The sequence below is a fragment of the Vicia villosa genome, linkage group LG1, assembly GCF_029867415.1.
Source record: "Vicia villosa cultivar HV-30 ecotype Madison, WI linkage group LG1, Vvil1.0, whole genome shotgun sequence".
Taxonomy (NCBI): domain Eukaryota; kingdom Viridiplantae; phylum Streptophyta; class Magnoliopsida; order Fabales; family Fabaceae; genus Vicia; species Vicia villosa.
This window is the reverse complement of record NC_081180.1, coordinates 79,160,470-79,176,613: the sequence shown is the minus strand read 5'-3', so window position 1 is coordinate 79,176,613 and position 16,144 is coordinate 79,160,470. Positions and strand designations below refer to the sequence as shown.

General features: G+C 34.6%; 1 protein-coding gene across 4 annotated transcripts; it reads left to right on the top strand.

Annotated features, from left to right (window-relative positions):
- The first annotated feature begins 1,464 nt into the window (after positions 1 to 1,464).
- LOC131643187 (DExH-box ATP-dependent RNA helicase DExH5, mitochondrial) lies at positions 1,465 to 14,071 on the top strand. Of its 4 annotated transcripts, none has more exons than XM_058913349.1 (19): positions 1,465 to 1,955; positions 2,594 to 2,748; positions 2,839 to 2,945; positions 3,814 to 4,047; positions 5,125 to 5,220; positions 5,981 to 6,169; positions 6,287 to 6,446; positions 6,528 to 6,658; positions 7,611 to 7,778; positions 7,866 to 8,138; positions 8,385 to 8,579; positions 9,700 to 9,903; positions 10,030 to 10,099; positions 10,192 to 10,340; positions 10,526 to 10,831; positions 12,043 to 12,102; positions 12,232 to 12,384; positions 12,514 to 12,624; positions 12,756 to 14,071. In XM_058913349.1, exons 2-19 carry the CDS (start codon positions 2,709 to 2,711, stop codon positions 13,224 to 13,226), a joined length of 3,117 nt encoding a protein of 1,038 aa, XP_058769332.1. In that variant the 5' UTR covers positions 1,465 to 1,955; positions 2,594 to 2,708; the 3' UTR covers positions 13,227 to 14,071. The 4 variants fall into 4 exon arrangements, with proteins under 4 accessions (XP_058769332.1, XP_058769339.1, XP_058769325.1 ...); XM_058913356.1 differs by having other exon boundaries at positions 2,839 to 2,926; positions 3,840 to 4,047; positions 12,756 to 14,070; XM_058913342.1 differs by having other exon boundaries at positions 2,839 to 2,926; positions 12,756 to 14,053.
- The last annotated feature ends 2,073 nt before the right edge of the window (positions 14,072 to 16,144 follow it).

Here is a 16,144-nt window from a genome sequence, read left to right as displayed (position 1 = left end):
CAGTTATACCAACTGAAAAGTTCTGCCTAATATCCTGCATAATATCTCTAATTCCGATAGATTCACAGGTTTGCATCCTCTTTACCACATGCTTAGCCACCCACCTAGAACTTGCAGACTTGTTGTTCAAAACCCTAGCACATGTATGTTTGTCTACAAGTGTTTTAATAGCAAAAGTCTTTTGGTGGCCCACTTTGGAACATAAGACTAAAAAACCACACTTGGACTTACAAATTACCCTTACTCTGTGGGCCTCATTTTTTACAAAACTTATCTCTCTTCCATTAAGCACTGACCACTCCCTAATAGCCTCTCGAAAATCGTTGAGGGAATTAAATTCCATGCCCCACTTGAACTTAAAGTATTTATTTAAGTGCTCTTTCTTGTACTTGTCATACTTGGGCTTATCTTCATCACAAGAGTCATCTGGGTCATCACTATTCAATTCATCACTTTGATACTGGTCTTCATCATCCATTCCCTTATTGTGCTCACCTAAAGGCCCTAAATGACTGTCATCTACATTTAGGGGCAAAGTATCATCTATTTCTTCATCAAAACCATCAGCAAGTCCGGTTGCTCTCTCATCTTCACTATCATCCAGTCCATCAACAATTTCTTCTTCCAACCCATCCAACTGCTTTTCCTCATTCACACAATTTGGTGCCCTATCACTACGATCAAATTTCACACCCTTACTGTGTTCCACATACAAATCTCCTGTGACATTCATTACGCTAAAATACATGGCAAAATCTACGGCATCATCGTCACTTCTAATATAGAGAAACCCTTCTTGGATTTCTAATACCTTTGTCCAAACCCTAAAACTACCCTCCTCATAACCCAACCTACTAACTATTTTTACAATACTATCCAATCCCCAGCTACCTACGTGCATACCTGTAATGGTTGTATCAACGCCTCCTCTGTAGATGATTTCTTCGTCAGCAACCCTCGCGAACTCACCACCATGGTGAAACGTCACATTGAAATGATCGGATTCCTGAGATTTCACTTGAGCTTCTTCCTGAACATTGCTCTCACTGGGATTTTTCTTCGTCTTCTTCGCCATTGTTTCCCAGGTGCTGAAACCCTAAACGTTGCAAGGGGGCATTTGAGAGGAACATTGTGTAATATACCCACTAATAAAAAATTAAATAAAAATTAAATACACCTGTGTATTCAGAATGCCTTCGTGGCAAGTGTGGCAAAAGATTCCATGACATCTGGCCAACAGGGGGTCCAATGAGGGAATCCACAAAACCTAAGGGGACGATTAAAAAAAAAATATTACCAAGGTCTACTATGGAAACTCGTTAACATTACAGGGGGTTTATATTTTTTATCCTAAAATAAACGTCTAGTCATATAGCTAAAATAATAAAAGAAAAACTTTGTTCCTCTATAGACAAAAATCATTTAAAATTTATACTTTTTTTTTTTAAATAACATAACTTTGATTTCTCCCCATATTCATCTTCTCCTCAAAAAAACATATAGACAAACGTGGTAGTTTCCGGCAGTGACGTGGCCTCAACGTTAGTAGCAAAGACACACTCCATCACGAGCGTGACAGAGAGATCTCACCAGTCACCACCATCGTTTATTCTTCCGTCACACTGACATACCCACACGACGCCGTTTAGCCTTGCATGTTCCCCACTCCATCTTTTCCCAAAACCCTAAAACCCTATCTTCCATTTCTCCCCATGAAGGACCGCCCCTCGCTGTCCTCCCATGGCGCCATCTACGTTCCTCCGCACCACCGCCTCCGCTCCGTCATCACCTCCGCTAACTCCCCTACTCCACTCTCTGCCAAGCTTCGCGAAAATCACACACCCACACCTACTACTCCTCAAACCACCTTACCTGACAAGCGCTTCGTTTCTGCTTACGACGACGTCGTTTCCCAGGAATGGGTCCATCGTGAAGTTCAAGTTCCTTCACTACCGGTGAGTTTTCTTAAATTGTTTCCTCTTATACTTTTGTCTATTCTTCTCACGTAATTCAAACTGTAAATGTGAATATTACGATAGGCATACAATTAATTCTGGAATGATTATGAGGTGTTTGGTTTAGAATTGATTCTACTCGAAGCTCAAATTTATAGCTTTTGAATTTAAATTTAATTTTTACATGTTAATCTCACTTCTCAAGTAGAATTCTAAAGTAGAGTGTATGTTTGGTTTAGCTTTTGGAAAAGGCAAAAACAATTCTAGAGGTGTAAAATTGATTTTGGAATGATTTTGAGGTGTTTGGTTGGGTCTTTTCTAAAGTAGATTGATTTTGCCTTGAGAGTTGATTCTACTTGAAGCTACAATTTGTATCTATTGAGTTTAAACGTGATTAATAGACTGGAATTTGTTGTTCTAACTCACTTTTACATAAATGCATCTAAACATAAATCACTTTACATCCATATCACTTTTAACCAAAATCAGTTATACAAAATTAATTCACTCAAAATCAATTCTCCTCATTGCAGAACCAAACATACACATAATCAATTCATTCCAAATCAAATTTTTTACTGCAAAATCAAACACAGGTATCTGAGCTAGATGTTTAATTTTCTGTGGTCTGTGTGCAGAGTGGTTTCCCCAATGATATCATGCAGGAGTGGAAGCCAAAATTTACAACGCTGTTAAAAGACGAGAGTAAGCAGGAGTTGATTTCAAGGGAGAAAAAAGATAGGCGTGATTTTGATGAAATATCAGTTTTGGCAAGTAGAATGGGGTTGTATAGGTTTGTTTTCTATTCTCTAATGTGTTTGGATCACAAGTATTGCTTGTTCTGGTCTTTGTTGCTCAATTCAATTGCACTTGTTTATGGCAGCCATATGTATTCGAAGGTTGCTGTCTTCAGTAAGGTGCCACTTCCTAACTATAGATATGATTTGGACGAAAGGAAGCCTCAGAGGGAGGTATATATCTCGCTATATGGTTTGTTCTCTGCTTTCCCATTTTCTATCATTTTAGCTATGAAGCATGGACTCCGACACAGACACTCCGACACCGATAATGTCAAAAACATAGGACACCGACTCCGACACCGCTACAATAGTATTTGAACTTCATTTATCCGTTTATTATTAAAAAGTTAAAAATATCCTTATCAAAATTATAGTCTTTAATTTTTCATTGATACATTGTTTTAATATATGTTTAACCCTTTTAGATTTGTGAGGTTTGTCTTAAAGATATACAAGGTGTGTTGAATCAAAGAAAAAAACAAATTCTTTTTTAAACACTTGTTTAAATTGTCCGACACGTGTTATATGAGTGTCAAACGGGTGTGAGATACCGATTTAAAAAGTGTCGAAGCAAAGAAAATAAATCATTTATTTGAGACACTTGTCTTAGTTTTCCGACATTTGTCTGACTTTTCTGACACATGTGTGTCATACAAGTGTTGGACACCATGGCACGCCCACTCTTAGAGGTGCCGTGCTTCATAGCATTTTAGACATTATACAAAAACTTAGGGTTCCTTAAATGATCTTCCTTTTTACTCCCCCTTTCTATTATTCTTCTGTTTGAATGCATGTGAAGGCGTGAAGCATGATGAGTTTTTGATGTAATTTCATAACAAATCTCATTGATATAATAAATTACTCACACAATACACCTTAGTAAAGCTTTTAGTAATTGATAGGTGAGCATGCCTATCACTGTGTTCAGGCAGGTTGGTGCACATTTTTTGAATGCATGTGAAGCATGATGAGTTTTTGATGTAATTTCATAACAAATCTCATTGATATAATAAATTACTCACACAATACACCTTAGTAAAGCTTTCAGTAATTGATAGGTGAGCATGCCTATCACTGTGTTCAGGCGGGTTGGTGCACATTTTGAGGAATACCTTAGCCGAAAGCCCAGGAAAAACAAAAGCTTTTCAGATTTGTCAAGCAGTGATGGCAGTCTTGGTACAGATGAAGGGCTTTTTGAACAACCTGAGCCGCTAGCATCCAATAAGGCTGTTGTGGAGAAAATTCTCTGGCAGAGAAGCTTACAAATGCGGGACGTGCAACAAGCTTGGCAGGTTATTTTAACTTGGATAAAAAATTATGTCATGTCTTCCTTGTTCGGTATTTTGATATAGTTCATATGCACTTTTAGTTTTTTTACAACTCGGAGTCAAAAGATGTCGATATTAACTTAGTTACTACTTAGTAATTTATATTCCATGTAAGATGTTACACGAGGTGTTGCAGCATTTTATCGGGGGGAAAAGAAAAGTGAAGGTCTTCTTTACATTTTACGTATCATCCTCTGTTTTTATTGAACTTTCATTTTGAGGGTTTGGGTATGGAAGATGGCTATTGTGTTCATGCCTAACTTATCTAGTAATAGGTTAAAAGAAAAAGTTTCGATGGTTCTTCATGGTCATTAGTCACCGTTATTTGCTCTGTTAAGATCACAAGTTAGATAGTGGTCAGACAATTTATGACCTTACTACCACTGGGCTGTTTAACTCAGAAGAATGCTCTAGTCTTTTTGTGACGCTTTAAATTACACATCAAATGCCTGAGATCCCCTTAACTTTCTATCTGAATCTTAATATTTGATGGCTGTATGGGGTTTTCTGAGAGTTACACTAAAAAATCATGTGCAATAGGTTGCAATGGAGCCCAGCCCAACGCTGTTGTGACTGCAACTGAATAACACTCCGCAACTTTTGAAAATGTCTAGGATGTTTAATTAACTTTTGAAAATGAAAAAAAATCTGATTATTTGTGAAAATATAGCATCTAGGGTTTAGGATGTTTAATTAACTTTAGTTAGCTTTAGCTTGAGGTAGAGTGTCGTAATATTTGGGTCGTGTCTTGGAGTAATCTAAAATATCTTAAGATTATCTCAGGATTAGTTTTACTATTTTTCTATATTTGATGAATAGTTTCCTTATATAATAATTAAAATTAGGTGTTTAATATTTGTTATGATTATTTTATTTGTTTAATTAAGAATTAGGAGTCTAGTATTATTATAAACAAGAGTTTATGGTCAATATTTTCATATAAACTATAATTACAATTCAAAGTCTTTGTTTTTCTCTTCTTCTTACCTTTAGACAACAAAATAAATTGAATGTTCTTGACATCTTACCTTTTCGTTTCAGGGGTCATCTGAAGGAAAAAGAATGCTAGAGTTTCGTAGAAATCTCCCTGCTTATAAAGAGAAAGAAGCAATATTATCGGTCATATCAGAGAATCAGGTTTGTTGAATAATTGGTCAAGATGCTTCACTAGGGCTATTTATTTTATGGATTAAGCCTCTTTGATTTATTAACTTCATTATAGGTGGAGTTGTGTATCACCAAAACTATATGTTCTTGCCAGTCTTGTGATTGCGATGTTGAAATGTTGACCAAATTTGACTGGTTTACACACTGAAGATCAGTTGTGAGGTGTTTCTGAGGATAAATTCTATGCTTTTATGCAAAACTGAAAATTGTATTGTGAAATTCACAAATGCTGAAAAAAAGAAATTGGAGTTTTAGTGGTCGAAATGTTTAAACCAACAATATTAGGTAAAAATATAGAGGTTATGCTTTTATTGGAGAATGAATGGTTTAAGTATGTTGGATGTATTTAAAGTGACTAAAAACATATTTTAGTCTCTTGATATGACACAGTTATGTCCTTGGCAGAAATCACGGGATCCTTAAGACCCTTGGAATCATACAAAATATATTCAGCTTTTATATGACCGCTGATAGTGTGTCCAGAAATTCTTTTGCTGAGCTACTGATGTTTTATTGGGACAATAAATGCTTTCATTAATAATAGATAAATAAAAATGTACTATGCATCTTATTTCATTACTGTGTTATCCTATGCTTGATTTGTATATGCTGGCTGGTTGCAGCCAAATATATTTTTCATAGTAGTTTGTAGTCTTAATTGAAATTTTCATTTTTTTGTAAATTGACATCTAGAATTCAATTGTCAATTAGTAAAAGGCATATTTTGCAGGTAGTCATCATTTCAGGCGAAACAGGTTGTGGCAAGACAACACAAATTCCTCAATTTATTCTGGAGTCTGAGATAGAATCAGTTCATGGAGCTGCTTGTAATATTATATGCACACAGCCAAGACGCATTTCAGCCATGTCTGTTTCTGAAAGAGTTGCTTTTGAGAGAGGGGAGAAATTGGGTGAATCTGTGAGTTTGTCTGCCAATGACAATTATTTTCAATAAACTATCCCATCTAATTACTGTTATATGAGAACTCAAGTATTTCACTATTGGTGGCTCACACACGCTCTTTTCTGTTGAAAGGTTGGATATAAAGTTCGATTGGAGGGAATGAAAGGGAGAGATACCCATCTTCTCTTTTGCACCACAGGTATCTTATTAAGAAGATTACTGGCTGATAGAAACCTTAAAGGGGTAACTCATGTTATTGTGGATGAAATTCATGAGCGTGGGATGAATGAAGGTTGAACTCTGAATTTGATCGAATCTTTAACTTTCAGAAGATTTCTTCTGAATATTACTGATCTTGCCTTTTTTATAACAGATTTTCTGCTTATTGTCCTTAAAGAACTCCTTCCCCGTCGACCCGAACTCAAACTAATTTTGATGAGTGCTACCCTAGATGCAGAGCTCTTCTCTTCGTATTTTAATGGGGCTCCAATAGTGAATATATCGGTGCGTTTCTAAAACTAAACGATAGTCCTAATTTACATTATAATGTGGGTCGATTCAGGATAGGTTAGTCTGATAGATTCTCTAGTGAACTAGTCCATTACTGGTTTTGTTATACCAAACATACTATTGATCGAAAAATTGCTTTTAGAATTGTTGAACTGGCCATTATCATTGGTGAACTGTATAAATGGCCTACTAGCCCGTGAACTGTATAGAATCATTAATTTAGTTCCTCAAATTGTAGAGGTTAAGCAGTTTGGTCCCAATTCCAAAGTAATCCCTGAATGGAAAATCCTACCATGTTGGTCCTTTTGAGTCATTCAATTAAGTCTTGAAATTGTCCCCAAAAGGGTTCAATGTGATTGAGAATTTTCAATTTAAGGAATCATTGTGATAACATATTTCAATACACTACTTTTTATGGTAAGTGCACCTATCTCCACGAGAATTGTGTTTCAACAATCAACAACTACAAAATCATTGCTAACTGCACGTGGTAACAAGATATTTTGGGGTTTTGAATTGGTTGAAACAAAATAACAACAATGATACTACGATATTTTTGGGGTTTGATTTTAAAGAGTAAAGACATTGTTTAAACGATACAATAAACGGTATGAAGGAACTGGGTGAATGGGTTTGTTGAAAGTTCCACACCCGTTGTGATATGACATCAAAATATATTTATAAGTAGAAGATATTATTTCTTACCTTACGAGCTAGTTTTGTGAGGTTGAGTTAGGTCTATCCAAATCATAAGAGGGTTCAAGCTAGGTATAATTTCATCATAGAAGGAAATGAAATTTGCTCAAGGATTCATGTTTCCAAGCCGTTTCTATTTCAGTTTTTTTTAATTATTACCTTTCTTGGGATAGATATTTTAATATTTGCTGCCAAGAAATATAAGCTTTCCTTTTTCTTGTTGTTTCGGCTGATGTGCTTATTAATACAGGGCTTTACACACCCTGTTAGAACTCTCTTTTTGGAGAGCATTCTTGAAACCACGGGCTATCGGTTGACTCCTTCTAATCAAATTGATGATTATGGCCAAGAGAGGTTGTGGAAAGTGAACAAACAAGCCCCAAGAAAGAGGAAAAGCCAAATTGCTTCTGCCGTAGAGGTATGTAAGAAATTATTAACTGCAGTTGCTTCAGTACTTGTTTAGTATTTTCTTAAATTACGTTAATTTTTTGAAAAATGTGACCAGGATGCAATTAGATCTGCTGATTTCAAAGATTACAGCCTTCAGACACAGGAGTCTTTGTCATGTTGGAATCCTGACTGTATTGGTTTTAGTCTCATAGAATATATCCTGTGCAATATTTGTGAGGATGAAAGGCCTGGCGCTGTTTTGGTTTTCATGACTGGGTGGGATGACATCTGCTCTCTGAAAGAGAAGCTCCAAGCGCATACTGTCTTGGGAGATCCAAACCGTGTTTTGTTGCTTACATGTCATGGCTCAATGGCTAGTGCGGAGCAAGTAAATCTTCTACTTGTTGACTACTGAATGTTAGAGTTTGCGTTGTTACCTAACCTAGACACTTAAGTTTAGCAACAAAGTATGCAAAATTTTATGTTTTAAATAAAATGCATGATCATATCCCATACCAAAGTGTTTCCCAAAAACTACTCTTTAACAATATATTACATGTAGAGTGAAGTATGTGATTGGCCGTCCCTACTTACTCCCAATATTTATATAAATTGTACATTATTGGATATGCAGAAAATAATATTTGAAGAGCCTGAAGATGGAGTAAGAAAAATAGTGCTAGCAACAAATATTGCTGAAACGAGTATCACAATAGATGATGTTGTTTTTGTTCTGGACTGTGGAAAAGCAAAAGAAACATCATATGATGCACTGAATAATGCGCCTTGTTTGCTTCCTACATGGATCTCTAAGGCATCTGCTCATCAAGTAATGTTATACTTCTGTTATGTATGTGGCAATGATCATTTTTATAATATGTTCAATGTACAATGTTGCTGGGCATCGTTTTCTATGCTGTCAATTATGTGTATGTATGCATCTACTTTTTGCAAGTATTTTTCCTAGTTATCAGTTTAGTTTGGCAGAATACCATGGACTCTTGACTACTGATAACATTTTTTTTTTACAGTTTTGTCGGTTTGAATTTGAATTTCTTTACGATAACAATGCATATCTTGTATGATAAATCAGAAGCAGTTGTCAGAATATAAAATAATTTATTGATATGATGTTAGAATATCTTGGTTTATCTCTAAGGATCAGTTTTCAAATTCAATCTCAGCGTATCTTAGATTATCTACTAGGATTGGTTTTTATATTTCTTCTTATTATCTGTTTCTCAATTTCTCTACTTATTTAGGTTTGAGTTTATGTATTCCTATAAATAAGGATTGGTAGGTAGTTTTGTGTATTAAATCAATATCAAGTTAATATCCAACATATTTTTTACTATAGCTTTAGTTCTTACTATTTCTGTCCTCTTTTTGTGTAAAATCCCATTTATTTCATATCCTATTGCTTCAATATTAGTTACAAAGTTAGAACATTATGTGGGTAGTCAAGAAAAGATAGAAGTTGTTGGACGAAAAATGGAATTCTAGGGCAGAACGCTTCAGACAGCTTCAGAGATGAGGTTTTCTGGCACTTCCCTAAAAGACTTATAATTAGTACTAATAGCTAATATCCCAACCCTCCATTTCATATGGGTCAAACCTCAATCATTTAAGTTCACTGAGGTTCCATGCTATTCACTCGACTTTATAAATAGCTTGGTACAATGCAATATGGCGGTGGTCCTTATACCATTATTTACAGATTGAAGAGGCTAAGGACAGTTTGAATGCTTTTTTTAATTTGGGGATGGGGGTTGGCGCATGATTATACGCCCAGGTTTAGTGTGTTGTGTGAGTGAAGGTATTCAAATAGAAATTAACATTTTGTTCTCTAGGCTTCGGGTTTAGGGGACGTTTGTGAGTATGAATCATGAAACTGTTGGATGTTAAACATTACTAATATTATCCTTTTTCCTCCAAATCCTTTTTTCTAGAGAAGAGGAAGAGCTGGCCGTGTTCAACCTGGAGTGTGTTACCATCTCTATCCTAGATGTGTATATGATGGTTTTGCAGAGTATCAATTGCCAGAAATTTTGAGAACACCTTTGCAGTCTCTCTGTTTACAAATCAAAAGTCTAAAACTTGGAAGTATATCCGATTTCTTGTCTAGGGCTTTGCAATCTCCTGAGATACTCGCGGTAATTATTTAGTTGGTTTATTCTGTAAAACTCCATCAAATCATGCATACCTTTATTTTTAATTCGATTAGTTGTTTATTCATATATTTTGTTGTACCTCATTTTTATTTGAATATTTATTCATAGGTACAAAATGCAGTTGAATATTTAAAAATAATTGGGGCTTTGGATGAGAATGAGAATCTGACTATTCTAGGTAGGTTGATACCTTACTTAGTAATGAAAAGTTTGGCTTATTAATTTGCCCTCAAAATGATGCAAACTTGGGCTTGGTTTTCCAATTGACAGGACACTATTTGACGAAGCTTCCCATGGAACCCAAACTTGGCAAAATGCTTATATTAGGTGCTATCCTGAACTGCCTGGATCCCATATTAACTGTTGTTGCTGGTCTTAGTGTGAGGGATCCTTTTCTAACACCACTGGACAAAAAAGATGTAAGCTGCTCCTGTTTTCGATGATTGACTAATGACTGAAAAGTAATTTGTTTTTTTCTAAACAGATGTTATTTGAAATTTAATGTATTTCTCAGTTCCTTACTTCTTCCCTCTGTTCCCCTGTCCCCTCTTATCCTCGTTGTGAACTTGATTTTATTATTTGAGTTTAAAGTCCTTCATTGCAGCTTGCAGAGGCGGCAAAAGCTCAATTCTCTGGTGCATACAGTGACCACCTAGCACTTGTACGCGCTTATGAGGGTTGGAAAGTTGCTGAGATAGACTTGGGTGGATATGAATATTGTTGGAAAAACTTTCTTTCATTCCAATCCATGAAAGCTATTGATGCTCTTCGGAGGGAGTTCAAAGGCCTGCTTACAGATATTGAATTAGTTGATAGCAACACAACAACCTGTAACACATGGAGCTATGATGTGAATCTTATCCGAGCAGTTATTTGCTATGGTCTATATCCTGGAATTTGTTCTGTGCTGGTATGCCTTTTTATATGACACATATATTAATATAAAAGCCATTCCATTCCCTTAATCAGTACTGAATGTAGATAAGACCCAAGAGGAACAAATGCCCCTTCAAACCTTCTTTTTTCAACATGGCATCCATTTTAACATGGGCACAACATATTTTCCCCACTGCCTCCTTTTATAATCTAAATATTAGTTTAAGCCGGATTTTGTTTTCCTCATAACTAAACTCTGCAAGTCTTTTGATTTGAAGGGCAACTAGTCATCTAATGACTGACCATGGATCCTCTCCTTCTCTCCTTTTCTCTCCTTCACAAAAACAAGGGTAATAGAATTGATGGTATTAAGAAAATTTGATAAAAAGAAGAGGGGGAAAACATTAGAGAGATATAGAGAGAAAAGTTTGAAGGAGATAGTTGGAGAGAAAAGTTTGAAGGAGAGGATCCAAGTCCGAGTGGCTGCATCGGTTCTTTTTTATTTTTATTTTAAGTTTGCGAATTGGAGATACGAGGACTTGAATTGGAGACATCCACCGCAGGTTAAACCGCAGCCTCCCAAGCCCAATTTGATAAAAACATGTAAATGAATTTTAACAAGATCTATCATCTTTTTTCGCGTACTCTTGGAAGTTCTGGCATCACTTGTTTGGCTATAGATGTTAAGAGGCCCACATTGGATGAAATTCGGTTTGAACATAAGTTTATAATTGAGTGTATTCTTCACCTCACAATCCGGTTTTGTAGGGTTGAGTTTGACTCGACCCAAATTTTAAGATGATATTATAGCCTGAACATAAACTTATAAATGGAGGCGTTCATCACCTCACAAGCCGTTTCTGTAGGGTTAACTTAGACCCTACCCAAATTCTAAGTAGAAAATTTTCAAAATTTTGTATTTCCAAATTTTTTTACTTGATTATATGAAGAGAATGAATTAAATATAATTTAAATTAAAAATAATTAGTGTTTTTTATATAAGTTGTGATACATGATAACATTTTAGATTCAAATTAAATATGAAAACCATCATGAATTAAACCTACAGATGTTCATCAAACTCATTATGCTGCATCAATCTGGAATTTTATTATTTGTCACTGTTTTCAGAAAAATATTTTACTGCTTGGAGTTGCACAATGTGTTAACTTAGTATATAATATTATAATTAGCTTATTCTTATGTTTTGGGACTGAAATAAGTAAGATGTAATTTCATTTGCAGCATAATGAGAAGTCATTCACTTTGAAAACAATGGAGGATGGTCAAGTGCTCTTAAATTCGGTTAGTTCTTTAATCAATATAATTGCCGCTGGTTATGAAACTCTTGCCATATTCAAACTCGGGTTTTAATGTTGTCTTTTGATTCTTTTTTGTTTTCCTTTTAAATGCATGTATGTTCGATTTGCCTAGAACTCGGTTAATGCTCGGGAAACTAAAATTCCATATCCGTGGTTAGTTTTTAATGAGAAGGTTAAAGTGAACTCAGTTTTTCTCCGTGACTCAACAGCCGTGTCTGATTCAGTGGTGCTTTTGTTTGGTGGAAGCTTATCAAAAGGAGACGCTGTAAGTGCCATGTAATTTTTTATTGGTTCTAATGTGTAATATGTGTTCTATAAAATGTTAGTATTATATTCAAATTGAATCCAAAGTTTTAGTTGTATTATGGTTTACTGAATCCAATTTTTCTTTCAGGATAATCACATAAAAATGTTAGGAGGATATCTGGAGTTTTTCATGGAACCTACTGTTGCTGATATGCATCAGAGTATAAGGAGAGAGCTTGATGACTTCATTCAGAGCAAAGTAGGTGCCATGCTCAAACTAGCTGTTCCTTGATATTTGAAATTTGAATAGTTAGTGCCTTTTCTGTTTAGAAATTTACAGTGACCGAATGAACAATAATTTTAATTTACATTGCTGTGTTGTGCCTACAGCTACTTTCTCCGACAATGAGCATACACTCATATCATAACCTCCTATCCGCGGTACGATCTCTGATTTCCAATGACTCATGTGAAGGCAGATTTGTATTTGGTCGCCAGGTCCTTAAACCATCAAAGAAATCTATGATCCCCTCACACCCAGCATCGTTGGCATCATTGGGTTCAAGGACAGAGAGTGGACCTGGGGGTGATAATTCTAAAAGCCAGCTCCAAACTTTGCTTACAAGAGCAGGATATGCTGCACCTATCTACAAGACGAAACAGTTGAAGAACAACCAGTTTCGATCTTCAGTTGAGTTAAACGGAGTGGAGATAATGGGCCAACCTTGTAACAATAAGAAGAGTGCAGAGAAAGATGCTGCATCTGAAGCGCTGCAATGGTTAATGGGCAAGCAAGCTGGCCGTGAATATATCGATCACATGTCAATGTTTCTGAAAAAAAGTAAGAAGGATCACAATTAAGTAATCAACTATATCGAACTTTTAATGCCAAGGTAAAGGAACACCAAGAAGGTTTGGCTATGGCATTTTTCTCATGAAAACAGTGAAAGCCCGAACAAAGATCACACCAGTTCAATTTGAAGTTGGGATTTTCTATGAATATGAAGCAAGGAATTGTCAATCAAAGCTTGAAGTTATTTTTGTCAAGAAAAAAAAACTTGGTTAGCTGGTTAGCGGTAGGGTCATTTTGCAACAGGACTCTGGAGAACGTAGTCCATGGCGTTCATTCATGGGGTGATGTGCATATTCAACGGAAATGATGCCGAACTAATAGTTTTGACATCATATGTTGAATCTCCTGGGATTTTGTCGTTTTTGGGAGCAAAATGGCATTGAAAATGAAGGTGACAATTGTTCATAATTAGGAAACTGACATGCATAATTTGTACTAGGTGACAATTTGTGTTGCATTAGGGTCTGTTTGGTTACAGCATTTTGAAACTAATTTCCATTTTAAAAATCTAGCAAAAATAGGACTTGCTTAGCATATGAACTGCAGTGTAGTATGTCATTTTGAGATTTTATGTACATATTAATTGTTTTTTGTTTAACAGGAAATTTACCTGTTAATTGTTAAACAATGTTACATGTGAATAATTAACTCAAGATATGATATGCAAAATGAGAAAGTGTCAAATATCTGTTTATTCTTAAAATAAGTGTAACAATTAAAATAAAAGTAAAACAGACTAAATTTAAGTAACACATTAAAAATTGTAAATATAAAAATAACATAAGAAATTCTAGAATTGTCGTGGCACAAAAAGAGTGCATCAAAATGCACTAATCACCCTACTTTCTTTGTACAATAATAACTTGCCACCACAAATTTGATGACTAAGTTAATTTACACTTTTGAAATAATTTGAGTAAGATTGTTCTTTAAAAGACTTCCAAGATGTATAGTTTGTCCTTCTCTTTCTCTTGATCACAATTCAAACTTATATACTTAATTGTTCTTTGTTTGTATGAAACTCTTTGAATGTTATAAAAGTTATGCACAAAGGATTAACATTAAATTTTTTGAGCAATTTGAATGAAACTCTTTATGTTATAAAAGTTATGCACAAAATTTCAACATTAAAGTTTTACGAACACTAGAAAAATTTGATGTATAAAAGAAGTTGATTGTTTTTTCTGATGTATACAAACCTTATAGACATCCTTTAATACCGCTATGAGAACATGAAACATTGCATTAATTTACATACATTTTGTTTGGTGAAAAGGTGCAATTTCAACTCGTAATTGATTATCATCTTAGCTCTAATAGATTAGGACAAAAGTCACATTTCGGAAAATACAAATTTCTCATAATAGATTACGCTTAAGTGGTATTCGATTACCATTGTGATAGAATTGAAAAATACAATTTTTAAAGTTTTGACTTTCTTGATTTTTATGCATAAGCATGTAAGAAGCTTGTAGATGAAGTGAGAGATCAATATTTGAGCTTCTAAAGTAATATGGCCTAGATTGTGATAATGATATAAACATGATCCATTAACTCGATAGTTATTAGAATTATACTGTCTCATGAAGTTTAAGCTTTATCTTGTCTGATGGATGTAAAAAATGTCTTTCTCAATGGGTACTTGAATGAGGAAGTTTTTGTTTAGCATCCCAAAGAGTTCATTTATTCGTGTCTTTTAAATCATGTCTACAAATTTAAGAAAACTCTATATGGACTTGAATAATCTCATAGAGCTTGGTACGAGAGACTCACTTAATTTCTTACTAGGCGTGGATATGTTCGTGGAATAATTGACAAAACCCAATTTGTGAAGAAGGATGAATGGAAGCTTATGATATCCCGTATCTACATTGATGATATAGGGTTTGGTGGAATGTCAAGGAAGATGGTAGAATATTTTGTTTAACAAATGCATTCTGAATTCGAGGTGTTGGGAGGTGAACTCACATATATTTTTAGTTTTCAAGTGAAAAGACTGAAGGATAACTTCTTTATCTCCCGGAGCAAGTATGCTATAAGTATAGTAAAGAAACTTGGGTTTGAGAATGCAAGGCCCAAACAAACCCTTGTTGTCACTCATGTTAAGCTCTCTAAAGATGAACATTGAGTGACTGTTGATCAAATCATTTACAGGAGTATGATTGACAGTCTCTTTTATCTCAGTGCCAACCATCTTGACATTACTTTTTATGTTGGTGTGTGTGCTTGTTAAGAAAATCCTAAGATTATTCATCTTACTCAAGTTATGAGAATCAATAAGTACATACAGGGTCGACCCAAGGGTAAAAGGCGAGCTAGGCCCTCGCTTTAGGCCTCAATTTTTTTGTTAAAGGTATTTTTCGCCTCAAAAAATTAATAATTAGTATATTTTTTCAAAAACGAAAAATCTTGTTTAAATGCTTGTTTAACTCGGTTTATAAAGAAATGATGTTTTATTTTGAAGGTCTTGTGTTCAAATCTAGTAGGGTCGCAATTTACTAGAGTAATTTGAATACAAAAATTATTATTGAATAATTATAAATTTATTATTTAAATAATTTTATTTTAATTTTATAAAAATTCATTTTTACTTCTTTTACTCTTGCTTATGTAAAAGTTTTACAAAATATATATTTTTTTGTTTAATCAATATAATATGTGAGAGTGGACAACATGACTCATCGTATAAATAGTTAATTTTATATTTTAAAAGATAATCCAACTTTGATAAAGAAAATGTAAATATTTAATTACCAAAATTAACATTAGTTTTATAGTAGATACAAAAGAATTTAGTCGTAAAAAATCTTAGAACTTCTTCTAAAAATTAAATATTTAATTATAATAGATGAACCAAAAAAACTTTGTTTTAATAGTTGCCTTAGGCCTCACATTACGCTGGGCTGGCACTAGGTACATAAATGGC

Bases quoted from the DNA above. Each gene is read 5' to 3' on its own strand.
- LOC131643187 (XM_058913342.1), top strand. From the start codon at position 1,656: ATGTTCCCCACTCCATCTTTTCCCAAAACCCTAAAACCCTATCTTCCA. The intron at 10,100-10,191 runs GTAGGTTGATAC...TCCAATTGACAG, and splicing joins TGAGAATCTGACTATTCTAG to GACACTATTTGACGAAGCTT. The intron at 12,385-12,513 runs GTAAGTGCCATG...TTTTTCTTTCAG, and splicing joins GCTTATCAAAAGGAGACGCT to GATAATCACATAAAAATGTT.